This window comes from Sinohyriopsis cumingii, chromosome 2 (assembly GCF_028554795.1).
Source record: "Sinohyriopsis cumingii isolate HCF-2022 chromosome 2, ASM2855479v2, whole genome shotgun sequence".
Classification (NCBI taxonomy): domain Eukaryota; kingdom Metazoa; phylum Mollusca; class Bivalvia; order Unionida; family Unionidae; genus Sinohyriopsis; species Sinohyriopsis cumingii.
Window position 1 is genome coordinate 52,526,685 of NC_142962.1, and position 27,694 is coordinate 52,554,378.

A 27,694-nucleotide genomic window follows, 5' to 3' on the forward strand; every position below is an offset into this window, starting at 1 on the left:
ATGGCTTCCATATTTTACCAAGGCTTTGTCAAAGACACATATGCCTGTTTTTCAGAGTGAGGCCCCAGTCATCAACAGAAGCATTGCATGCCTGAGAATGTCAAAACCCATATAAATTCATATGAACATAATGTTCTTTTTCAACACATTACAGGTTCATAATTGCAGTAGTATTCATAACTGACTTAATAACTGTGGCTTATTTTTCGGGCTATCTGAGCATATTCTGGTCTCATCTGATCATAACCATACTGGTCACACTTGGAAGTTCATCTCATCAAAAGCTCTTGTTTGTAACAGAGCAGCACAAGACAGACTTGCTGATTCTAAAGCAGCATCCCAGCTTGTGGAAAGAGATGCCTTCTATGCATGCTTTCTTTCCATAAGAAACACCATAGGGCCACACTTTGATCAGAGTCACTATTGTACAACCAGCTCTTCCATGGTCATGTTGAGTAAGTTTAGAAAGAGACTTTAAAAAAGGCAAACTTCACACAGGCCCAGCATCTTTGCACTCAGCCCTTGAAGAGACCTGAAAAACAAAAGGACACCAAAAAGGGCAAATTTTATGGAGAAACAGTCCAACTAGCCTTTTTATCAGACAAGAACAGTTTGCAAATGCCCCATGTCACAAAAAGTGGTGGGACAAGGATTGATTCCATCCCAGTTTTTTTCTTTTCCCATCAACCACCATCCATGGAGAAAATTATGCCACATTCACACCACCATTGTTACACATTCCTGTGGATAGAGATTCAGACACTTTGCAACATAATGATAAAGACTTTTCCCCTATAATCCATGGGTATTACAAATCAACCCAGACGGCCTTCAGATCACATCCAGGACCTCTCTTGTCAAAGTTAAGGGCTTCCTTTGATACATCCCAAGACCCATTCAGAGCCAACTTTCTGCAGCAAGAGATAGACAGTCTTCTCACAAAAAGAGCAGTCGAGACTGGTCAGCAAGTAACTCACCAGGATTCTAATCCAGGCTGTTATTGTTGGTATTTAGGAGGGAGATTTCACAACCTGCTTAGATCTTCAAGATGTATTCCTAATTTCATCATACAAGTCCTCAGGAAATTCCTGAGGTTTGCATACAGGGAATTGGACCAGGTATACCTGTTCAATGGGCTCTTTTGGGTGGAAGAACAGTCTCTGCATCTTCACAAGAATTATTAACAGAGGCATTCCAGAACAATGTATGAATTCTCTTGTTTCACTACTCTGCCTTGGAGTCCATGTGAACAAGGACAAATCTATTATCATCCCATCCCAACATTTTAAACACTTACTTATGGAATTCAGAATGCATTTGAACAGGGTCTGTCTTGCTCAAGAAAGCCTTGAATGTCATCTTGCTAGTGTCTGTTATTCTGTCAAAGTATCACATTTCAGCTTTGGAATATCTTATTGGGTCTCCTTAATGCAACAGCAGATCTCATCATCTTGAGTCACCTGCTGATTAAATGTTGCAAATGATTCTTGAGTCACATTGGTGCATGAATCTTTGCCCACAGGGTCAGCCAATTCCAGCTTCAGGATACATGAGGTCCGAATGCAGCAAATGGGAGAATCTTGCTTGGCTTTCAGCAGGTATTCCTATTAGATTCAGCCTTCTGGAATTACAACCTGTACAGATGTTAGCATGGCAGTCAAGAGTGCCAACCCTCTGGCTTCATTTGGGGAAGTTATTGGGCTGTGACTCCATCAGGAGCAGTCATTACACATCAGTCCCCAACTGACAACAGCTATAGTGGGTTAATATCAGTATTGTCAGGATATGCTGTCTGGAAAGGGCTTTTTTGTCCTGGTGGACTCACTTGTCTCTTCACCAAACATTATTCAGATGAATCTGCTTCTGATGGGGTTGGCCATTTTTCTTTGACTATTTGGGACACTGTGAAATGCAGAACTTACCACCTTTGTCTCCCCAGTTGGGCATTCAATGCTCTTTAGACTTCTCAGCCATCCAGGGTCCCAGGCATTCATGATATTTTCATTGATACAAATATCATTGAATATTGTTTCTTTTTGGAAAGAAAATGTATCAAAATATATGAGCTATTATTAAAAGTTAAACATTTCATAATGTTGATTTAAATGTCAAAACTATGACCAATGTTTTTAAGGGTAAAAAGAGCAATATATCGAGGTTTTGTATATATATATATATATATATATATATATATATATATATATATATATATATATATATATAGAGAGAGAGAGAGAGAGAGAGAGAGACAGAGAGAGAGAGAGAGAGTATCAATATACACCAGACAGAATGGAAAGTGGATTCCTATAGTACATGTGGTAAAAACATTAATGTTATATATATATATATATATATATATATATATATATATATATATATATATATATATATATATATATATATATATATTTACATTATTCAGTGAAACATGTATTGGTTCATATGTATACATGTCTAGTATAAAACATGAATAGTTGGAGCATAACACTGTGTACTTACCAGCAGATTTCATATCATGCATGAGAATGAATCCATAATAATTCCATCTAAAATGTGCACATACAGTAGTATAATATTTAGTAATTTTGTTACAGATCATTATGTGTCTGAATTCAATTTTAAAAAAATAATAGCAGAATCAAAAATAAGGAAAGATGAAACATGTTTATGGATAAGTATGTATGCACATGTACGTCCCAAGATCAATAAACAGCATATAAATTTAATACTGCTAGAATTTTCTCTGTTGTGAATCAGAATGCTTTATTGGTTTTTAAAAATCTGATTGATTTTCAGCTCCTCTTTTATCCATGAATAGTCGATTTGTATACACTTGAATCTTAAGCTAAGTGTTTCACACCAGACTTGATCCTGTCCATGTGCACATGGTTTTGGCTTTTATTTTTTTATCTTTTTTATTATTGCCCCATAATTTGAACAACTTTTAGCTTGAGGTTGACTTACTTGCTCACTTAAATTAATTGTTTGGCATACACAGGCAGCTGACACATATAAAGATGCAATTGTGAGACACTATTTTCTTCAAGAATACAGCACATCTTTCTTTATTATCAAATCAAACTCGGACTTTATTTTGGCATATATATCTGGGTTTCACTGTATGTCACTGGTCTATGATAGGTATACAAGTTGGTATTAAATAAGCAAGGATTTTATGCAACTGGTATACATCAGACTGGACAAGATTGTTTAAAATTACCGAGTGCATCTGACAACTGGTATATGACAGATAATTAAAGATGCTATCAGATTGTTTGTAATGATATCGGACATCTTATATGACAGATAATTAAAGAAGGTTTCAAATTTGCAGGATATATGACAATTGGTCTATTGAAATATTTGAACAACTTACAAATTGTAACGAAAGAAGAAAGTTTAATAACTTTGAAAATGCTTGACTCTGCTTGTTTAACTGCATGCATTGAAATTCAGGCTTGCTTCTGAATCTGAGATTATGCTATGTTTATTTGTACCAGAAATCACTCTTTCATGATATTTGTTTCCATTGGTTCTTTTTACTGCTTCAAGATACTTTGAGGTTACACGAGTTACAGATTCAGGTCATATTGCTAAATTGATATGCATGAAGATGTTATATATTCTTGTTGTCTCCTTGCTGTTTTCATTGTCATTGTACTTGTTTTTTTTGTGTTTTTGTCATGTAGTTAAATGTGTTGGCAGCAAAAGTCTATTATATGTGGTCCTTTTCTTTTATCTAACCGTATGATTTATAATAATAATGATGATGATAACCAGACTGGATATAGATCAGTGTACCTTACAGTAGCATTAGCATACTATAACCAGACTTGATATTGATCAGTGTACCTTACAATAGCATTAGCATACTATAACCAGACTGGATATAAATCAGTGTACCTTACAATAGCATTTACATACTATAACCAGACTGGATATAGATCAGTGCACCTTACAGTAGCACTAGCATACTATAACCAGACTGGATATAGATCAGTGTACCTTACAGTAGCATTAGCATACTATAACCAGACTGGATATAGATCAGTGTACCTTACAGTAGCACTAGCATACTATAACCAGACTGGATATAGATCAGTGTACCTTGCAATAGCACTATCATACTATAACCGGACTGGATATAGATCAGTGTACCTTACAATAGCACTATCATACTATAACCAGACTGGATATTGATCAGTGTACCTTGCAATAAAAGTATCATACTATAACCGGACAGGATATTGATCAGTGCCCCTTGCAGTAGCATTATCATACTATAACCGGACTGGATATTGATCAGTGTACCTTGCAGTAGCATTATCATACTATAACCGGACAGGATATTGATCAGTGCCCCTTGCAGTAGCATTATCATACTGTAACCGGACAGGATATTGATCAGTGCCCCTTGCAGTAGCATTATCATACTGTAACCGGACTGGATATTGATCAGTGCTCCTTGCAGTAGCATTATCATACTGTAACCGGACTGGATATTGATCAGTGCCCCTTGCAGTAGCATTATCATACTGTAACCGGACTGGATATTGATCAGTGCCCCTTGCAGTAGCATTATCATACTGTAACCGGACTGGATATTGATCAGTGCCCCTTGCAGTAGCATTATCATACTATAACCGGACTGGATATTGATCAGTGCCCCTTGCAGTAGCATTATCATACTATAACCGGACTGGATATTGATCAGTGCCCCTTGCAGTAGCATTATCATACTATAACCGGACTGGATATTGATCAGTGCCCCTTGCAGTAGCATTATCATACTATAACCGGACTGGATATTGATCAGTGCCCCTTGCAGTAGCATTATCATACTATAACCGGACTGGATATTGATCAGTGCCCCTTGCAGTAGCATTATCATACTATAACCGGACTGGATATTGATCAGTGCCCCTTGCAGTAGCATTATCATACTATAACCGGACTGGATATTGATCAGTGCCCCTTGCAGTAGCATTATCATACTATAACCGGACTGGATATTGATCAGTGCCCCTTGCAGTAGCATTATCATACTATAACCGGACTGGATATTGATCAGTGCCCCTTGCAGTAGCATTATCATACTATAACCGGACTGGATATTGATCAGTGCCCCTTGCAGTAGCATTATCATACTATAACCAGACTGGATATTGATCAGTGCCCCTTACAGTAGCATTTGCATACTATAACCAGACTGGATATAGATCAGTGCCCCTTACAGTAGCATTTGCATACTATAACCAGACTGGATATAGATCAGTGCCCCTTACAGTAGCACTATCATACTATAACCAGACTGGATATTGATCAGTGCACCTTACAATAGCACTAGCATACTATAACCAGACTGGATATAGATCAGTGCACCTTACAGTAGCACTAGCATACTATAACCAGACTGGATATAGATCAGTGCACCTTACAATAGCACTATCATACTATAACCAGACTGGATATTGATCAGTGCACCTTACAATAGCACTATCATACTATAACCAGACTGGATATTGATCAGTGCACCTTACAATAGCACTATCATACTATAACCAGACTGGATATAGATCAGTGCACCTTACAATAGCACTATCATACTATAACCAGACTGGATATTGATCAGTGCACCTTACAATAGCATTATCATACTATAACATTTACATACTATAACCAGACTGGATATTGATCAGTGTACCTTACAGTAGCATTTACATACTATAACCAGACTGGATATAGATCAGTGTACCTTACATTAGCATTATCATCCCATAACCAGACTGGATATAGATCAGTGTACCTTACAGTAGCATTTACATACTATAACCAGACTGGATATAGATCAATGTACCTTACAGTAGCATTTACATACTATAACCAGACTGGATATAGATCAGTGTACCTTACAGTAGCATTTACATACTATAACCAGACTGGATATAGATCAGTGTACCTTACAATAGCACTATCATACTATAACCGGACAGGATATTGATCAGTGCCCCTTGCAGTAGCATTATCATACTATAACCGGACTGGATATTGATCAGTGCCCCTTGCAGTAGCATTATCATACTGTAACCGGACTGGATATTGATCAGTGCCCCTTGCAGTAGCATTATCATACCGTAACCGGACTGGATATTGATCAGTGCCCCTTGCAGTAGCATTATCATACCGTAACCGGACTGGATATTGATCAGTGCCCCTTGCAGTAGCATTATCATACTGTAACCGGACTGGATATTGATCAGTGCCCCTTGCAGTAGCATTATCATACTATAACCGGACTGGATATTGATCAGTGCCCCTTGCAGTAGCATTATCATACTATAACCGGACTGGATATTGATCAGTGCCCCTTGCAGTAGCATTATCATACTATAACCGGACTGGATATTGATCAGTGCCCCTTGCAGTAGCATTATCATACTATAACCGGACTGGATATTGATCAGTGCCCCTTGCAGTAGCATTATCATACTATAACCGGACTGGATATTGATCAGTGCCCCTTGCAGTAGCATTATCATACTATAACCGGACTGGATATTGATCAGTGCCCCTTGCAGTAGCATTTGCATACTATAACCAGACTGGATATAGATCAGTGCCCCTTACAGTAGCATTTGCATACTATAACCAGACTGGATATAGATCAGTGCCCCTTACAGTAGCATTTGCATACTATAACCAGACTGGATATAGATCAGTGCCCCTTACAGTAGCACTAGCATACTATAACCAGACTGGATATAGATCAGTGCCCCTTACAATAGCACTAGCATACTATAACCAGACTGGATATAGATCAGTGCACCTTACAGTAGCACTAGCATACTATAACCAGACTGGATATTGATCAGTGCACCTTACAATAGCACTAGCATACTATAACCAGACTGGATATTGATCAGTGCACCTTACAATAGCACTATCATACTATAACCAGACTGGATATTGATCAGTGCACCTTACAATAGCACTATCATACTATAACCAGACTGGATATAGATCAGTGCACCTTACAATAGCACTATCATACTATAACCAGACTGGATATTGATCAGTGCACCTTACAATAGCATTATCATACTATAACATTTACATACTATAACATTTACATACTATAACCAGACTGGATATAGATCAGTGTACCTTACATTAGCATTATCATACCATAACCAGACTGGATATAGATCAGTGTACCTTACAGTAGCATTTACATACTATAACCAGACTGGATATAGATCAGTGTACCTTACAGTAGCATTTACATACTATAACCAGACTGGATATAGATCAGTGTACCTTACAGTAGCATTAGCATACTATAACCAGACTGGATATAGATCAGTGTACCTTACAGTAGCATTATCATACTATAACCAGACTGGATATAGATCAGTATACCTTACAGTAGCATTATCATATCATAACCAGACTGGATATAGATCAGTGTACCTTACAATAGCATTATCATACCATAACCAGACTGGATATTGATCAGTGTACCTTACAATAGCATTATCATACCATAACCAGATTAGATATTGCTCAGTGTACCTTACAATAGCATTATCATACCATAACCAGACTGGATATAGATCAGTGTACCTTACAATAGCATTATCATACTATAACCAGGCTGGATATTGATCAGAGTACCTTACAATAGCATTATCATACTATAACCAGACTGGATATAGATCAGTGTACCTTACAATAGCATTATCATACTATTAATGGCAGAGAATGTAATAAAATGATTGCTTTTAGCTCAGCTCTATATAGTAAAAGATAGCAGTTGTACCATCCCCAGTGTCCATGTCAGCACATATCAAAGTACATATGTACATCCTTACTGCATCTTACGTGTTCTTGACTTGGCAACAATTTCATACCATCTACACTCAGGGAAGGGCTAAGGAGGTTAACTTTGCAGACCTGCCAACCTATGATGCTTATTGAAATGACCCTTTATATTAGGGACTTACTGAACAATAGCAGAAGTATGAAGATATGATCATGGGAGTTCTATCCAGATATTGGCTTATCCGAGCTTGGTCCAGGTCTGGGTTTTAGACACAGTAAAATTGGTCAGAGAACCAGGCTAACTCAACAAAGGACACCTAACTGCCTCTGTTCAGGCAATATGGCCATATTATCAAGTTTTGGCATTTATGTTTTTGCATAGTCTGGAAATGTTACTCAGCAGATGAAAACACACTGTAGATGAAGGGATATCAAGCATCTTAAAAAGTCCAGACAATCAACATGGAAATTGCAATGTTCTGATTGGTTAAAACACCACCCACTGTCCTAGTTAAAATATTTTAGCACCCTCACAAGTGCATGCACAAGTACTTAAGATCAACTGATGTCTCAGAAACGTGAGAGCATTCAGGTCAGCTTGTATATACATCATTAAATGTATTGTATATACATCATTAAATGTATTGTATATACATCATTAAATGTATTGTATATACATCATTAAATGTATTGTATATACATCATTAAATGTATTGTATATACATCATTAAATGTATTGTATATACATCATTAAATGTATTGTATATACATCATTAAATATATTGTATATACATCATTAAATGTATTGTATCTTTTTGTTTTCTGTTTGTCCATGCACCTATCATTCTCCTAATTGTTTTTCTGCATTGGGTTCTTTATATAAAAGTTGAAAGAGTTCAAATAATGGAGAAAAAGTGAAAATCATGATTCTTTTCAAATGTTTACTGTTCATTTTTTAAGCTTGGCTGGATATAAAGCCAAACAAGTTTATGTTATGATCCTACATCTGTTGTGCATCACCATCATGCATCCATCAACAATTGCTATTTTAAACTTTTCAAAGAACCTTCATCAGCATCTTTGGCTAAATTTGTCAGAAAATATCATCATATTTCAGTTTTCAAGTTTTTATTTAAAGACTAAGCTCTGCCTTCAAAAGTGGCTTTCATTGCCAGAAATAGACGTTTAAAAAAAAACCTTGTAAGTGACGTTTTTCACAAACCACTTAACAGAAGCAAGCCTGGTTTGACAGAAATCATCATGGTGTGAAGGACTTTCATAAATTATGCAAATGATGTCAATGTGCAACCAAATTTGGGTTCTGTTACAAAATGTTAAAAATTCTAACAAACTTCTCATGAATGGCTCAACAGAAGTTGACCAAATTTAAAATTTAAAAAAAAAATAATCGCTTAACAAATTATGCCAAACTACCATCAAGTATGATTCATATTACTAAAAATATAAAAGCCTTTAATTGACTTGTTGTCAATAATTATTGAACAGAATTGATATAATTTAACAGAGCATCAAGGCCAACATAACACACCGAATACTTGATGTTGGAGAACAGAAGAGTGTATTAAAACTTGTAATGTACTCTCTCTCGCCTACAAGTAAAATATTGATGGGCAGTGACATACAGTTGTTGCCATTAAAGAGATTTATTATGTGGGGCCTTGTGTGGATACATGCATAATGTGGCAGCATTTGTCTACTGTCATGTTTACTGGGTACATGTCTTAAAAGAATGTTAGAATTGAAATATCTTGTGATATTCTATTGTGCTGCCCGTGTGAGATGTCAACTGACGATTGAAGCAAACTATCAGCAAGTTCATTAGATAGGGATTGAGTCACACCAACATATATCCATGTACACACATCATTGGCAAATACAGACAATCAAAAACAGTGCATCATGGGGAAATTTCAAAAACAGTGCATCGTGGGGAAATTTCAAAAACAGTGCATCATGGGGAAATTGAAGCATGTCACTGAGAATATGAGAACTAACATTCTCTGTCATGTTTTTTGCATGTCATCTTGAGCTGTCTAGATCCCTGCATAAAATAATGCCACAATTACTAAAAATAGAAAATTATGTTAAAAAATTCTTCTCAAAAAGCATAGAATTTGACCAAATTTGACATCATCCGAACATGGAAAGGTTTAAGTTATGCAAATAATGCTGAGCTACCAGATATGACTGTTGTTACAAAACTTAGAAAAATCACTTATAATAAGTTTAAAAAAGTAATTGATAAAGCTGTACCGATTAATCGGCCATACTCATAACCAGGCCAATTATTAGAACAATCTGTAATCTGGATCGGCAGAAATAATTGGTGCTGATGTAAACAAATTTCCAAAATATAAATTCAGTCAGCATTCATCTTGACATGGCTTGAATTTTAAATCAGAATTAAGTAGTGGAAATTAAAGAATAAACATTTGATTTGGGGGTTAATTGAAAGACATTATATTCTTAAAAGTAAATACTTTTTAACACACTTGCTGTAGACTACTGCTGATTATCTGCACACAACAAATTATCAATACCATTCATGCACTCATCCCAATAACAGCAGCCAACCAGCCAATGAGGCCTCATGTGGCTGTTGAACTTCCAGCATACATATTAGCAGATAGCTAGGCAGTTTAGATAGCTAGCGAAATTTCCAACTACTACGAAACTATGACTCACTATAGGTAATCTATTCTTTAGCCAGTCCTGCAATGCTGCTAATCAATGAATAGTGGTCACACACTGAAGCATCTGAATGCTAACATACAAATATTATGCAGCATTGATATTGGCATGCCAGTGCCAGTGACATTACCCATGGATACCCCAGTTGCTTCAGCGTGCGACTTGAGCATGGTGCATGCATCCAGCCAGCAACGTGGACAACTTAGTAGTAACTTGATTTAAAACATTGTTTCAAGAGTGTGAATCGATTGGATTATTAATATTGACTAGTGATTGTACACTATTAAATATACTACCAAGCCTATGCATAATGTCGAACTTGAAACACTCAAGTTTATTCTGGAATTACTTCAGAGTAAACGCAGTTGACGATTCCAAAGCAAAAACTATATGACATCAAATCTTGTCTGGCACTTGCACTGCAAGCACATCATCGAACATGGCCTGTTTCTGGCAGATAAAAAAGAAAAGGATGCTGCGCAGTTAACCTCAGCAGCTGCAGCAACTCCCCATACTCTGCCTATTGACGCCATGCTGGACCAGAAGCCGCCATTTGCATTCGACGACCCGAGAGCTATTAGTTGGCACAAAGCTATTGGAGAGTTCATGACAGTAGATGTGCAACCATTTTCAGTTGTTGAAGACGTTGGATTTCGACGTCTAATGGCCAAGTCAGAACTGCGCTATAAAATTCCAAGTCGGAAATACTTTTCCACATCTTTGATACCTGATATGCACAAGGCAATACAAAGCATGGTGCGTGATTTAGTTTCTGCCCAATCTGACCTTAGTTTGACCTCTGATGCATAGTTAGACCCGTCCATGGGTGTAACCTTGTTGAGTCTTATGGCACACTGGCTGACAGAAGTCTTTTAGCGGAAACAGGTGATTTTGGCAGCAGTGCCTCTTGATGAATCACACACGAGAATATTTGATGAGCAAACTGGACAAATTATGTGAGGAATACTTCTGCGTGATGGAGGTGCAAACATGGATAAAGCAATGCTTCTTACAGAAATGGACAGCATCAGCTGTTTGTTTTGCACACAGGCTGCAGCTCGATGCCAGTGATGGCATTCTGTTGCAACAAGCTGTCAAAGATGTTTTGGTGATCTTGCGATCCATAGTCAGCAAGTTCCGGCACTCCATCCTGGCACAACAGCAGCTCGATGAGCAGAGGAAAAACTTGGATCCACAATTCAAACATCACCTATTCAGTGAAGAATTACTTGTGACTGGATCCAAAGAATGTCTTAGAGCAGAATGCGTCATAGTTGCATCAGCTGACAAGCAGGAAGAACCCTTGACCAAAAATAGAAAAACTGAAACTGAATCAAATGCCACTGGACCATCAATGCTGTGTCTCTGGGATTTGTTTTCTGTGGCCTGTGATGAACCTGTCTGTGCCACCAACGAAACAACCCACGTGGATGATGCTGTTGATGCAATACATGAATTGTATCTGGCCATCCCTCCGTTGCCAAGAGAAGAAGACATATATGGCTGGTAGAATGCTCACAGGTTTCAGTTCCCCTACTTGGCCAAATTAGCTAGACCCTCTTTGTCTGCACCAGCCTCAAACGTTCTGAGCAAGCAGCTGTTTAGTGGCACAGGCCAGAGTTTTTCGGATTGTCGTGGATTGTTACTTGGCGGGAAGGGAGAAATGTTACTGTTGCTTAAATACAACATACCTCAACTAGGCTTTCAGTATTAGCTGCAACCAGCATACAATGACGTTTAACTTTAGTCTTAAAGCATGCATATTATTCATTTTAATTATTATTGGGCTGCCGTTATTATCATTTTTTAGTCATTTATTGAAATCTAGTAATGGCAACCTGCATCATTGAATGTAAGTTAAAAGACTAGCTTAATACATTTTTAGTCATTTATATCTTGAATTGGTGAGCCATAAGTTGTATCAGTGTTAGTTTTAAAGTTTTTAAAGTTTTATGATTTGTGATCATTGTTTTCTATAAATAGCAATGTACTTCTAATCCAGTTTTTGTTTGTTTTTGTATAGAAGTTCAAATTCACTTGCCACATAAACAACCTTGTCATAGCTCACACGGCAAAATACCTGCTTGCATGACACTAATAGGTTTATGTTTCTGAACCAGTCATTGTTATAAAACAAATAATAATGAAATAATCAGTCTCATAATCGGTATCGGCAATTTTAATAATCGGCTATACGCAGTGTGGCATAATCGGTAAAAAGTGGCATTGGTACAGCTTTACTAATTGACATAATTTGACTGTTTGACAGAATGCATCAAAGCTTGAAGGCCTTGCGCCTCTTGTTTAAACACATTTAGCTATTATTTTTTTAATAGTTTGCAACAGGCTAATGTGTCTTACAATTCTGTAAGTAATGATTTTTTTTGGGAATTAATATTTAGCACGGAATAGTGCAAGAAAAGACAAACTAAGCTAAACATTTTTTTAAAAATGCTTTTATCAAAATATCCACATTGCAAAAAGATATTTCCTTGATCGTTTCACCAGCAGTGATCTGTAAATAATTTTCTTGAACAAGATTTTGGAAGAGGTGTTAAATACTTCCCATGTTTCCTTCTTAGGAAGAAAACTTTGCCTTTGGTTTGATGGTCACATTATTCTCTCCATAATTCTATATATTTAAACTTCCTTATTTTTTTGTATTCCAGGAAAAAATACAGCATCCGGTCTTGCCATGAAGTATAGGGACAAGTCAGGAGAGATTCAAGTGCTCAAGATGTCCGTTGTTGCTGGACCTGAGAAAAAGCAGGCACAAAACTGGATATTAGCCTTGCAGAAGGTACTGTATATGTGCAGAGCAAATCCAACTGCAAACAGCAAAGACACAGATCTCCAGGTGCATTATATGCCAGCAGATCAGGGTCTGTGCTGTTTTTTTCTCTACATGTTTTGAAGCAAAGACAAGAAGAGCTTATGTGAAGGATTTTTAACGTAGCTTTAACACTTGCAATTATGCAATAATAGTCTCAAATATGCTGAGCTACGAAACGTTTTGATACATCACCAGTCATACATCGTCCATTAACACAAATTTGTTATTGATAATCCTTCTTAATTACTGAAAGGATTGTTACAAACTTTACAAGTAAATTCATATCGAGGTCTTGTTTATTATAAATTATGATGGTGCAACCAATTGGACAACCGTATTGCAGCTATTTTGAAAACCTTGTTATTGCTACTTCTGCTAAATTTATGGTCATATCAACATGGGCATTTCACTACAAGACTTCGTAAAAAGCTGAATCATGTTTGTCTGACATGCCAATAGCTGCCAGGGCAGCCATCTTGAAAATTTTGTTATCTCTACTCCTTCTGAATGCAGCCTAGTGGTTAGAGCATCCGCCTCAGATACGGGAGGTTGTGGGTTTAATCCCCGGCCAAGTCCTACCAAAGACTTACAAAAATGGTACTGACAGCTGCCTCACTTGGCACTCAGCATTAAGAGTTTAGTGTTAGGACTGGTCAGCCTGGTGTCAGGATAATGTGACTGGGTGAGACATCATGTTGCATGTCTGTGGCATGATGCCCAAGTGCTAGACATCACTATCAACTGTCACACTGCAGACATCATAGCAATATGACTAAAAAATTGTTAAAGATACCTTAAAAATCCATATCACACACACACTCATTAGCTCCATTTCCTATTGCAATCCTCAATTGTATCTCTGTCATTAGTTCTATTTAGCCACTTCAAAAGGGTGAAGAAAAGTTTTCAGTTATTTCATTCGACCTATGAAGGGTTCCACTGATATTTCAGCATCCACAGTGTCAAGGCAGAATGTCATCACTGTCAAGAGAGTTCACTGAGAAGGATCTTTCCTTTATGAGAATTATTTACAAATGAATACTTTCTCCACGTTTTACCTTTGGTCTTTGCCACAGAGTAAAGACATTTTCTCACTAGGCCCAATAGTAGTGGCACAAAAAGGGCCCAACCTTCTGCAGATTAGAGTAGTTAAGACAGTAGTGTAGTGGTTAAGTACATCAGTTTATGCTTTTCTCTGAACTGACAAATTCAATAAAGCAATACTGACATATTATGTATTACCGCTATTTAATTGTGGGTGTGGGTGGGTGAGAGAGAGTTGTCACTATTGCAAGATTCCAGATGTGTGTGTGTGTGTGTGTGAGAGAGAGAGAGAGAGAGGGAGAGAGAGAGAGAGACTTGTCACTATTGCAAGATTCCATCCTTCATTGTGAATTGAGAACTTACATGTTAAGCAATGAAATTACTGGTTGAGACATTATTCTTTAAATACATACATGTTCTTTGCCAAATTTTTAATATGTGTAACTGATATTTATATCACACTCACTCGAGACTGATATCAAGAAATATTACAAAAACCACATATTCTGGGAAGTAGTATTTAGGAGACCCTGTGAAAATCTGTCACTAAAAGAGTAAATATATGTCTGTTTTTCTTTTTTCCATTGATTCATCAGAATTGTTAACATGAGCTTCACAAGAAAAGCTTGCGAAAAATCTGTCCATAATATTAGAATTTCCTGATACACGTATGTAACATGCATTGAAATAATGTAAGTTTTTACTCACAGCAGCATGTGTATTATGTGTTAAAACTTTATCATGTTGTTTGGGATTTTCTGTTGTTGTATTAGTATGCTCTAAATGAGGGCATCAGGTGCTGGTGAAAAGCTGTCCATGAGGTGCAGAAATTCATAGCACATCTGAGTCATACATGCCAACTATTATGCTTTTGGTGTAATCATTACGCTTTTTCTACTTAATTACGCCTTATGCGTAAATGTATTCGGATTACCCATTTTCAGTATATCCCCCTCCCCCAAAATTTAATAATTTGTTTCCTCATTTTATTAGCATCCCATTAATCTTTCAGACCATATTCTAAAAAAGACAGCTATGTAACTACAACATAAAAGTATGCTTGTTCGCAGACTTGCATGCACTTTCCTAACAGTATTATGATCTATTTATAACAGCCGCCCTATTTCCAAGAAACTTGCTGGTTTCTACTTTCTGACCTTTGACCTCAGTTTCTTTTTATAGTAGCTTTATGGCTTAGTTAGGAAAGAACAGACTGGTTTTCTAATTTCTATGCTCGCAGATTCTTTGTTCAAATTCATATCTGGTACAGAACCAGTCTGTAGGTATTTGGCACTAAAAGTCGTCAGATTTATTCTAGTCGATGCATGTGTTAGAGCAAAAAGTTTTTCAAATAACTTCACAGATGGATTAGAAAAAGACCAAAAATTTCAAAGATGAATACATGAATTACACAGTATTTACAGCAATCCATTCTAGGGCAGCTTCACAGACACTGCATGCTTTGTGGAAATGATTTAAATAATTGTCATGGTGGTGAAACAAAGAAACCTTGAATTAATGTTTTACTAACTCCAGTACTAAGGTAGTTTCTTTTTTTATAGCAGAACTAAATTACATGAATTTTATAAATGCTTACGTGTTATTTACTGAGTTCTTAATAGAACACAGACTACAATAGTCTAGCAGTAGAAGACTGTGTTGGTCCTTTGTTCAAACGGATGTTTCCTGATTCCAAAATTGCAGAAAATATGCATGTGCAAGGACAAAATCATTTAATATTGTTAGGCATTTAGCCGAAGATAATTCACTTAAAACTGCAGAAGCCATGAAAATTGGGCCATTTTTTATTATTGCAACACAGGAGTAGTGATTATGATGACAAAAAGTTGTAGCCAGTCTGTGTAAGAGACTTTGACAACGAAAAGGGCAAAGTCAGAGTGCTCTTCTTTCATAACCAAAATTAACAGTAGCTGCTGTAGAAAACATTTTTTTATTTGCTTGATAATGCTTTGAATAAATATAAGTTGACAGAATTGTATAGGGGTTTCAGCTGATAATGCATCAGTGATGACTGGAACTCATAAAGGAGTTGCATTCTATATTTTGAAAATTGTCTCCATCATTGTACATATCAGGTTGTCCCTGTCATATGATGCACCCAGCCACAGGAAAGGCTGCCGATATATCAAGTTGGCATTCTACCTGACAATGTACTTAATGCGGACAGAGTTGATGTGCAATGGCACCTTATTTCCCAGCTAAAAGACCCAGTAACTGGAAGATATATATTTCCTCTTTTTGTCAGGTTATGAAAGGAATATTGGTTCTTTACCATTCTAATGCTGACTGTGAGAGATTGTTCAGTATTGTTAACAAAAATAAAACGGAATTCAGATCCAGGTGCTGTAACCCAGCACTTAGTGCTCTACTGATGCAGGTGTGCTAAACATTCATAGTCTCAGCTGGTACAAAGTGTTTTGAAATGCAATATGAGAGACTGTTGCTTTTTAAAGCTCAAAGTGCTATGTATGAAAATTTGAAGCAGTAATTCATGTTAAGAGACCAAAGGGGTAAATAAATCATTTTGTACAGATGCTCATTGAATTTTATTATGTCATATGTGGATTACTCTTTTTCTGCTCGGATTACACTTTTTCCTCATCAGGGGTTGGCATGTATGCTGAGTAAATTCAAAAGGTTATATAGTCAGTATTCCCAATATACAGTAAAACTTGCAGTAATGACCACTTAGTTTAAGTAATCATGTTTGTATATAAAGGCTTAGATTATCTTGTAGATATAACCAGCATACAATCTTGTATATGAAGACCACTTGCTCATAAAGAACACTTAAGCATAGTATGCTGAGTGGTTGTTGTACATAGGTATATGTTTACAAGTAAGGAGGGCCATTCACTCACTATAAACTTTCATCAATTTATCAGTTGTTTGGTTATCTCCCTTTGCTTGCCTATCTGCTTGATTTTCTGTTCTTGATATGGTTTTATTTTTTTATTTCTTTCAGGCATTCAGGATGGTATATGAATCCAGAGATTCCTCTTGAGTGACGTATATTATTACCTGTAATTTGTTTACAGTGATGTTCAGAAAATTGGGGGTGAGGGTGGGGATGGGACAATTCAGTGTAATAATTTCTCAGTTTGAATTGCATTTAATACAGTGATCCTTTAATGTACATTGGCCCTTGTATAACCTATATATAATCATAGATCCCATTAATTGTATGTAATTATGCATTACTTTTGTCATTTAATTTTTTAAAATGCATATTCTGACAGCGGTAGCAGTATATAGTGTTACTTTTATCATTCTGTCCGTTCATCCATCCACCATACTTTGCATCTGGTCTATATTCAGGCGCTGTTGTGTGGCATCCGTGTTCCATGAATAACTTTCTATTTATTTAAGCTCACCTGGCCCTCATTTTGCCAGAAAACATTCTGGTGTAGAGGGCTTTCAGTTTTATACTAGTGATGCTGATTTCCCATCAAAATATGACTGCCATTACTGAAAAAGAAAATCTTTGAAAGCTCAAATCAGAGTTTTTCCAAAACGTCACACAAAGCATCCTGGCATGAGGTGCTTTTAAATTGATACAAATAATGGCCCCAGATATGGCCACTGTTACTAAAAAAGAAAAACTTTTAATAACTTCTTCTAAAATGGCACTTAACAGAATTTGACCAGATTTGATAGAAAGCACCCTTGATTGACCTTTTACATTTATAAAATTAGGCTGATCTTGCTGTCAAACATAACAATCATTGCTAAAATTAAAAAATATTTGTACAGCTTTGTCTCAATGGAGCCCATTACAGAATTTGGCCAACTATGACCAGAAAAAATCCAGGCACAGAAGCCTTTTAAGTTTTGGACAGTAAAGTTATGCAGCACCTGTTTGGTTGTTGTATGATATGCATCAAGTCATGAGGAGGCCATTATAATCAATACCATGATATGCATCAAGTCATGAGGAGGCCATTATAATCAAAACCATGATATGCATCAAGTCATGAGGAGGCCATTATAATCAATACCATGATATGCATCAAGTCATGAGGAGGCCATTATAATCAATACCATGATATGCATCAAGTCATGAGGAGGCCATTATAATCAATACCATGATATGCATCAAGTCATGAGGAGGCCATTATAATCAATACCATGATATGCATCAAGTCAAGAGGAGGTAATTAAAATTAACACCATGATATGCATCAAGTCATGAGGCTATTTTAATCAATACCATGATTTGCATCAAGTCATGAAGAGGCCATTATAATCAATACCATGATATGCATCAAGTCATGAGGAGGCCATTATAATCAATACCATGATATGCATCAAGTCAAGAGGAGGTAATTAAAATTAATACCATGATATGCATCAAGTCAAGAGGAGGTAATTAAAATTAATACCATGATATGCATCAAGTCATGAGGCCATTTTAATCAATACCATGGTATGCATCAAGTCATGAGGAGGCCATTATAATCAATACCATGGTATGCATCAAGTCATGAGGAGGCCATTATAATCAAAACCATGATATGCATCAAGTCATGAGGAGGCCATTATAATCAAAACCATGATATGTATCACACAGTACATATTGTGATATAGAAGTGATGATACAATACATATGATGACATGAATTCGTACAGTACCTTGTCCTTTCATCTTTGCATATAATGTTTGTGTCACTATGTCAGCATTGCAAGCATGTGACAAGGTTAACATTGTTATTAGTACTACCTGAATATATGTTGTACATGTATATGATTTTCTTACTACTATGCAATGCTTTTGTAATAATTAATTGACCCCTATAACATGAAGTATTTCCAGATGGTAAATACAGATGAGTTTTGGCTTTCAGACTGTCTTTACCATCTTGGTTTTAGCAAAGCATTATGTTATAAGAAGGTTATTGACATTAAATTTGCAAGCTGTATTTCATGCCTGAATTTATAAATTAAATAAATGTTCAACATATGATTCATTTCTAATTACATGTAACCATAAATGGCTACAAATGATTCTGATGTTTTGTCATTGAGATGGATGGCTTCTTTTGTAGAGTAGGGGAAGCATTCTCATAATTAATGTCTAGAACAGTACCAAAATCTTTTAATTCTTTTATTGAGGTAAAAGCTTTTCAGTTTTTTTTTTCTTTTCTCTATTTATATCAAGGTACATCACCATCAAGTGCTACTACATTGATGTATTTTAATACTTGCAGTGCAATATGTATTGGGATATTCCAACAGTAGTACTAATATCACTGTAGTATATCATTCTAGTAAATATTGAACTGTCATTATGTATCAATGGGTCATTACATCTCTGTTGAACAGATGATGCTAATGAACTATTGGACATGTAATAATGTTCAACATTAGAGAAACTTGGAAACAATTGTTTTCACAACACATGCTCTCAACAGAATTGGAAGAAACTTCTACAGAAAGCATCCTACTGACACAGATCTTTTGGCCAACAGCTCTTGCATGTGGCTGTTAGGCACATGTCAGCCAGTTGAGCAATCTTAGACCTACTTTGGCCTCTTTTTGAATAACTCGCATGTTGAAAGGGAACAATTTATATTAAGATTTTACATTCAGGATATGTTTTTTTTAAATATTTTGTTTATAATACACTTTGTTTTCACACTGCTTTGCTTTAAGAAATACATCACCATAATCAGATAATGTACATTAGTGCAGTATTATGTTGAACATGAACCATGTTACATTGAGGGATCACTGTATGTGAATAGCAATACAGAATTCTAGTCTCATCTGGAAAAGCATCTTTTCATATAATTTTGTAACATTTTTCTTTGTGGGTATTGTAAAAATGATTTCAATATGTATATGGCATTAGATTTTCAGTATATCAGGGTCTTTTGTATTTTGTCTCCCCAGTATGATGTCTGGGATGTAGCTGTTGCTGTGTATGTTTGTCGGTAAACATTTTTGTTTGTGTGGTATAACTCATGAACTGTCCGAAATATTGCAACCAAACTTGGTACACATGTCAAGCAAGTTGCATAAAGGTGCCTTTTTATACTCTTAATTTTCTGCATTCAATGCTTGTAATGCTGTTATCGAAAGAAAGTGTTTCTTGAATAGTACAGGAATTGAGATTGACCGTAAAGTATTTTGAATAAGCAGAAAACAGAGGCAGTATGTCATCTCTGGAAGACTCTTTTTCAGATATATGCTCCAGTTTAGTAGCTGATGATTGAGTTGCCTGAGCTTATACGTTCCATGAAATATAAAACACTTGTGGTGTCAGAGGATACATATCATGAAATAATCAAAAGGGGGGATGGGCAGCATTGTTATAAACACATTCCCCTGTTAATTGTTCTAAATGTTGATATATGATACGGCATCTCTTGAAACGTTCAAATATTTGTGTTCTCATTAAAGATTATATAATGAAGGGTTGACAACCTATGGCATGCATGCTACAAGGTGGCACATCAAGAGGTTTTGTGTGTCATGCGAAGGACAGCCATAAATCTTGATTTTAAATTGTGACTGTGTTTCTCTCTTACTGGTGGCACATGCTCATTCATTTTGTAATTAATTGGGGAAAAAGTGGCATGCTATGTAAAATAGGATGCCAACCCTTGATCTAATGACTGTTTCCCAGTGGAAAAAAGAGTAATATGTTAATTGCATGTACATTTGTGTTCCATTATAGGCTAACCTACTCATATTAATCAATTCCGTCTTGATGCCATTTCTTGATGAATATATCATGATGGCCTGATATGGCTTACTATGAAATTTCCACATCCTAAAAGGGCATTAACTAAACCCTAAATCAATCAAAGCCTTGAGTTTTAGCAGTTAGACTCTTTCTTCCACAATTTAGTTAGCGCTACTAGTAATCCCATCAAGTCACTTAGAGTCTTGATTGATGTGGCTGTATTCAGTAGAAAGCTAAATGCTTCTTAGATATGATCAGTAATAACTTACTGACTGTAACTTTATAGTTTTTCAATATTTGTACACCATCAACTAGTAAAAAGTCCAAATTATTTTTGGTAATTTGAATTTCTTACAGAGTACATTGTTCTTCTTAAAACCTTTTTGTTCATTTTTGTAAGCCTGATAAAAGGTGGAGTATGTTATGTTATGATGTCCTTCTGTTACTAATTTGGTTCATGCTCAATAAGTTTACTTGTCTGCCATTTTCAGATACCAAACTCGGTGGGTGGCTTGCACTTGGGGTAAGAAAGAATCATATCCACTTCGGGTTCAAAAGCTGAAAGATTAAGGTCACTGTGACTGAAAGAAATAAAATAAATTGTCTGCCTCACTAACTCCAAATTTATTTTTTCCTCTTGATCAGTTGAGAAATTCTTTAGATTGGTCTCACTTTCAGGAAGTATACTTCAGCTATTTTTCTATTTCATGATCTGTCTTCGTCATAGATGAATACATTCAGCTATTTTTCTATTTCATGATCTGTCTTCATCATAGATGAATACATTCAGCATATAATAAGGTTATGGGCACCATCTTAATCACCTGCAGTATGGTTTGCAGTATTGTCTATTTAACTCTGGATGCATGCTTGTTTCTGAATTCAGGCAGGTAAGTAAATGAAGTTACTACATGTTGCAAGGTCATTTGTGTTATCTTTCCTTGAATTTTTCTTCAATCATAACATTCCCATCATATTAAGTTCAGTGTAATGCTTGATGCTTGACTGATTTCACATGTATACACTTTTGCTTCTGCTGTCTCTGTTTACAGGTGTCAATACAAAGGGCAATATGAAGTGCTAGGGTCGAAAGCAGTTCAAACAAGTCTTCCATGCATCAGTCAAAGAGGTTTTTTTTATTTCTGTCACCTGAATTTTTTCCACCACCACCACCTGCTCCATCAGTGGCCTGTTATAAAGTTCTCACATCTGTTGATCTGTTAGTCAGAAAAGAACATCCATCACTCAAACAACTGCCACATTCTTGATTTGAAAGGCAGCTTCAGAATTCAAATGTCCTCCTCAGGATTGTACCTTAAAAATCGTCTCCATGGTGTCTACCATTTGCTCAGAAAATCAAGTCTCAGCTTTAGAATTTCTTTGCTTTTTAGGCTGCCTCATTGGGACCATTGCAGATGCTGTTCCATCCCAAATGTATCTGAAACCTTTCCCAACCAATCAAAGTTTCAGACTGTATGAGGTCCCATCTCAGAAAATGGGATGAACCTCTCTGGGCTTATGAAGGGTATTCCACTACAGGATTAGCCATGGAGATTATGATTGGCACAGATGCCATCATGACAGTTTGGGGTACCCCACTCCTGCCCTCCTTCTAAGAAGTGGGTGGAATTAGGTCCTGTAGATAAAGACAACAGTAAATACCTATCAACTCAGGCAGGAGACACTATCTGGGAAACAGCATTCTCATTCAGTTTTATGACTTGACTATCGTCAGTTGGATTTGAAGGTAAAAGGGAACCAAGTCACCTGACCTCTGCATTCTGATTTGGGATTTTCAGAAGTGGTGATGTTATCATCGATTAATCAGTATCTGTGTATGCCAACTTACACATTCACATCAATCAACCATTCCATGTTGAATGGTTTATTCACCCCATAGTCTTAAGTTGAAAATGTGACAGGTGGGGTTGACCTCTGGTGCACCTATTTGCAACATGGTGGAATGCAAAACTTCCAACCTTGGTCCCTCCAATCCCAGATCCAAAAGTTTTGGCAGTCAATGCTCTTTCCCTGAATTTAAATGTTTCAATGCACATGCCTTTCTCCCAACTCTTCTGATTTCCAAAGTCTCACAAAAAAGCGACCTTTCTCCCTGCAAGTCCAAAAATTGTTAGATCAGTTAAAATTGAACAGTTTCATAGGAAGATCCTGCCCTCTTCAGACAACCACAGATCTGGATTTGCCTTCCAAATCCAGAAATGTAAAACCTGCATGGTGCCTCATATTAAAGCAAGCACTCAGAAAGAATTAGTTTTCAGAACAAATGGTCAATAGAACTTTAAAAACCTATGAGGGCATTTAGTTTTCTGCAGGTAGTGTGAAGAATATGACATTTTTCACTTGACAGCCTTAGAACCTCAGATTAATATCTAACATCCTTCTTTGGCTGTTCGAGGAGAAGTTACCTTGCATCACAATTAGTTGATTATCACTGTACAGTTTCAAACATATTTCAGAGTGATGGAAGGGAGAATATAGGCCAGAACAAAGACCTCTGATGTTCCCAGGAATTTTGACTTTTTAGCCAAAGGTAGTGACTCCTTCTGAATGGACTCTTCTATGCATGGTTGAAAAAGACACCCTTTGAACTACTGTCTAGAGTTGCATGACTCACCACTTGTACAAAACCTGCTTCCCAGTCAGTCTTGCTGCAACAGGCAAAATTAGTGAGATAAACACTTTGTCAGTTGACCCAACTATCTGCATTTCCATTGTGACAGATCAGTTTCTCTCTTGATGGTCCCTGCTTTTATTGGCAAGAACAGGTTCCCAGTACAAGTAATCAGTCCTCTGTCTTGAAAGCAATGTCTTTTTTGGACCCTTTTTCCCAGGGTGTCTGAAGGATTCCATCAGGGTTCTGAAGTGGTATGCAAAGAAAGTTGAGCTGATGAGAAGAGCAAGATGGTGTTTGTTCTTACCACTCAGAGAACATCGGTGATGATATATACAAACAGGTTCAGTTGTTCTGGAGACAGTGAGTTATCCATGCAGCATCCAAGCAACTAACCTAGGACCAGATGAATTTCTTGCACAAAGCAATGGACATCGAGTGTATTAACTCCCAGACTGCAAGACAGAAATCTTATGTTGTCAGCTGAATCAGTTTTTTGACGATGTTCCACTAGAGAAAAATCTTTGAATAGATAAAAGAATGCAGTTTATATAACAAATTGTGATTCTTTATTTTGTTATATTTTCTTTTTACATTTTCAAAAAAATTTCATTTGTTGTTACTTTGTACATCATTTCTTGTTTCTTCACCTTTTATCTTTTATATTTTAAGAGAAACTATTAACTTTCATATGGAAGGATTCATCTTTATATTCACAATCTTTCTAAAATCTTTGCCTAATATCTTGAAGGACTGCATATGTACATTTGTTTAGAAAAAAAATTCTTTCAAACTTTTGGAGTTTTTTTACTCCCCTGGTTATTTTTAGAACTTAACTAATAATAGGTACTGTATAGCCAGGGTTGTGTTGATGTGCTGTTAAAACACACACACACACATACACAAATATATATATATATATATATATATATATATATATATATATATATATATATATATATATATATATATATATATATTTATATATATATATATATATATATATATATATATATATATATATATATATATATATATATATATATATATATATGTGTGTGTGTGTGTGTGTGTGTGTGAACCTATACATCAGTTCACTAAGCCAGTACACATGCCACTAAGATAGCTTTTGAGTACACAGCTCTTGAACTGACCATAAAAGCAGTGGGCTGGAGGTCAGAGAAGACAGTGTCTAGCTTTTACCTTTTCATTCCGAGTATTTGGTTTGACCTGGTGGAACCTATATCAGCAACAGGCTGCCTTCCCATGTCATTCAACAGCTTCATAATAATGCAGGTTACCCTACATCTGCTGGATTTGCAGGAATGAAACATTTTTCTCCAAATCATATCCATGCATAAACATTATCTTAGCCATTATCACACACAGCTCAAAGCTGCTTCATGTACTTTAGGATAAGGGGATGTAACTCCCTCTTTTTGTGACCTTTCTCATAATGTATGGTGATCAGATAATGTTTTTGAACAAGAAATAAAATATTAAGAGTAAAATATGGTTCTTTTTATTTGTCCAATCATAATACGGTCACAACTATTCCAGATGTAACTAACACTTTTTACGATTTGGCACCTGTCCCTCTGTCAAAGGGATACCACTCTAGTTTGATTTTAATCTTGGTAAGCAAATACAATTTTAGGACTTCTGTTGCTTAAACAAGCCAAAAGCTGGAGCAAGTGTCCTTTTCAGCTTGTTAGAGCTGGATTTTGTGAGGTAGTTACCTAATTTATTATTATCAGGTAAGTTTTGTCAAACAAACATATTTTACTTTCAAAATTGGAGTTCATTGTAAATTGAATGCCAATGCCAGTGATTGAGGAAGAGTTACCATATTTGATACAGTGTTTAACTATAGTGAGAGATAACAAACATTTTTAGATTCTGGATGCAGCCTATGAAGGAAGAGGGGTGTATTAGCTTAAAGTATCATTTTCATACATGATGTAGACCCGTCCTGTAACCTGATATCTGCCTGCTCTGGTTAAGTGGTGGTGGTGGTGGGGCATCATATTTGCTATGTATTTACTTGGGTGAGTAGATGACAGATCTTGGATGCAACGGGCTGGTGGGGGGTAATTTTCTTTTCAAGCACACTCATGCACAATTTGTGTTGGCTTCCATTTGTTTGTTACATGCTGCCATGTTTTTTGTTATACCAAATTGGAATTAAGGCAGGCATACTTTTCAGCCAGCCATTCCATGCTGAAACAGCATTTTCTGTGTGTATTTGTGTGTGTGTGTGTGTGTGTATGTATATATATATATATATATATTGTTGCTGTTATATATACACTTAATCAGAATTTTAGGGTATAAAACCATAAAATTTACAAATAGAATTTGGGCCAGTTTCCACCATCTCACATATAAATTGATCCAAGATTTGTGATTCCAGATATGTTAGTTTGTTATATGTCACTGTAAGGAAAAGATTTCTTATTCTAAAAGAAATTGTTGGATATAAATATTGTCCATAGATGTGAACTAATATTTTTCTAATGTTATTTCGTCCATGCAAATTTTGTATAGGTAGTGATGATATTTTTTTTCTTCACAAAACAAAGTTAGTATTTGACAAGATACTGCTGTAATCAATGGATCACTCAAAACTGGTTTGTTGTTGAGAACCTATCATACATTATGTCTTAGTTGTCATCCTATATATATATATATATATATATATATATATATATATATATATATATATATATATATATATATATATATCTATAATACTATGTAACTTACTAAATGACCTGTATGAAGCAGGTAATTTCATATTGTAAAATAAAGTTAAGGCCACAATGTTACACAGGGTCAATTCATTTGTTAGGTTATAAAAGATTAACTTTGATATTTGTTGCAAATTTGTCTTTACTATGAAATCCATTGATTGCATATTATATTCATAAGATGTATCAGAATTATTACACATTTAAAGACTAATCCAGAATATTGTATATTACATGACATCATGTCCTTTCTACAGTAGGTTTATAAAGGAGTGATTTGGCTTGGACTGTCTAAACTGAATTTAATTTTATTCTATCACATTTTTTTTATAATTGATATATGCCAGTTTGCCTTGCCATGTTTTTGTCTCACTGGTTAACTCTTATCTTTCATTGTTTTTCTTATATACCTTTAAGTTCATTATGGTTTTAATTTGCCATATTTCTCTATTTTGGTGCTGAGCTGTAATCCAAGTACTGGCATTCTAGATGATATTTAATTAAGAATTTTACAAAATATTATAAACCTGTTTTGTTCAGACTGCATTATTTTGTAATGTGTGACATGTAATAAACAAAATTAAAGATAAAGCCAATATTCTTCGTACATTTTATTTGTATGATTCAGAGAATTTTGTCACTTGTTTTGTACCTTTTATTTTAATATTACCCGTTATTACGTTTGATATCTTGCACACTGCATGCAGTAAAGATGTACCAGCTTTTATTTGTACCTGTGCAAGCATATGTGCCACAACCATGCATATATGTTGTACATTACGTTGCTCTGTCTACCAAAATTAACCATTCTTTTTCATTGCACTTGCTGTTAATGACTTTTTTTCCAGAATTACATACACTCGAATGGTTGAAAGGTTGTTCCACTATCTATGCATTACATGTATTTGTTATATCTTTATGTAAATGAAACCTATAATAAAAAAGAAACAATTTTTATCCCACCTGTAAAACATAGAGATATAGGTGTCAGTTTTTCAGCATTGTTGGAAATGTTGATGCCACACCATTGTTTACGAAGGTACCAATGTTTGATTAGATTTTTATTGACTCAAGTTCCCTTTGCCTGGCGTTGCATTTAGCTCCCTCTTTCTGAAATAGTTGCATATACAATCATGAACTTATTGGTGCCATGATGATTGTCACCAGAAGTAGGCCATAAGCTTCTTACAGCAT

At 35.8% G+C, this 27,694-nt stretch overlaps 1 protein-coding gene across 1 annotated transcript in view; it reads left to right on the plus strand.

Annotated features, from left to right (window-relative positions):
- Positions 1 to 27,096, plus strand: part of LOC149804855 (zinc finger FYVE domain-containing protein 21-like) — a 47,443-nt gene extending 20,347 nt beyond the window's left edge. Inside the window, exons 6-7 of the mRNA XM_089945318.1 lie at positions 13,203 to 13,333; positions 17,397 to 27,096. Of these exons, the coding sequence (XP_089801444.1) occupies positions 13,203 to 13,333; positions 17,397 to 17,435 (170 nt within the window). The 3' untranslated portion in view covers positions 17,436 to 27,096. The remainder of the gene's footprint in view (positions 1 to 13,202; positions 13,334 to 17,396) is intronic.
- Positions 27,097 to 27,694: the final 598 nt, after the last annotated feature.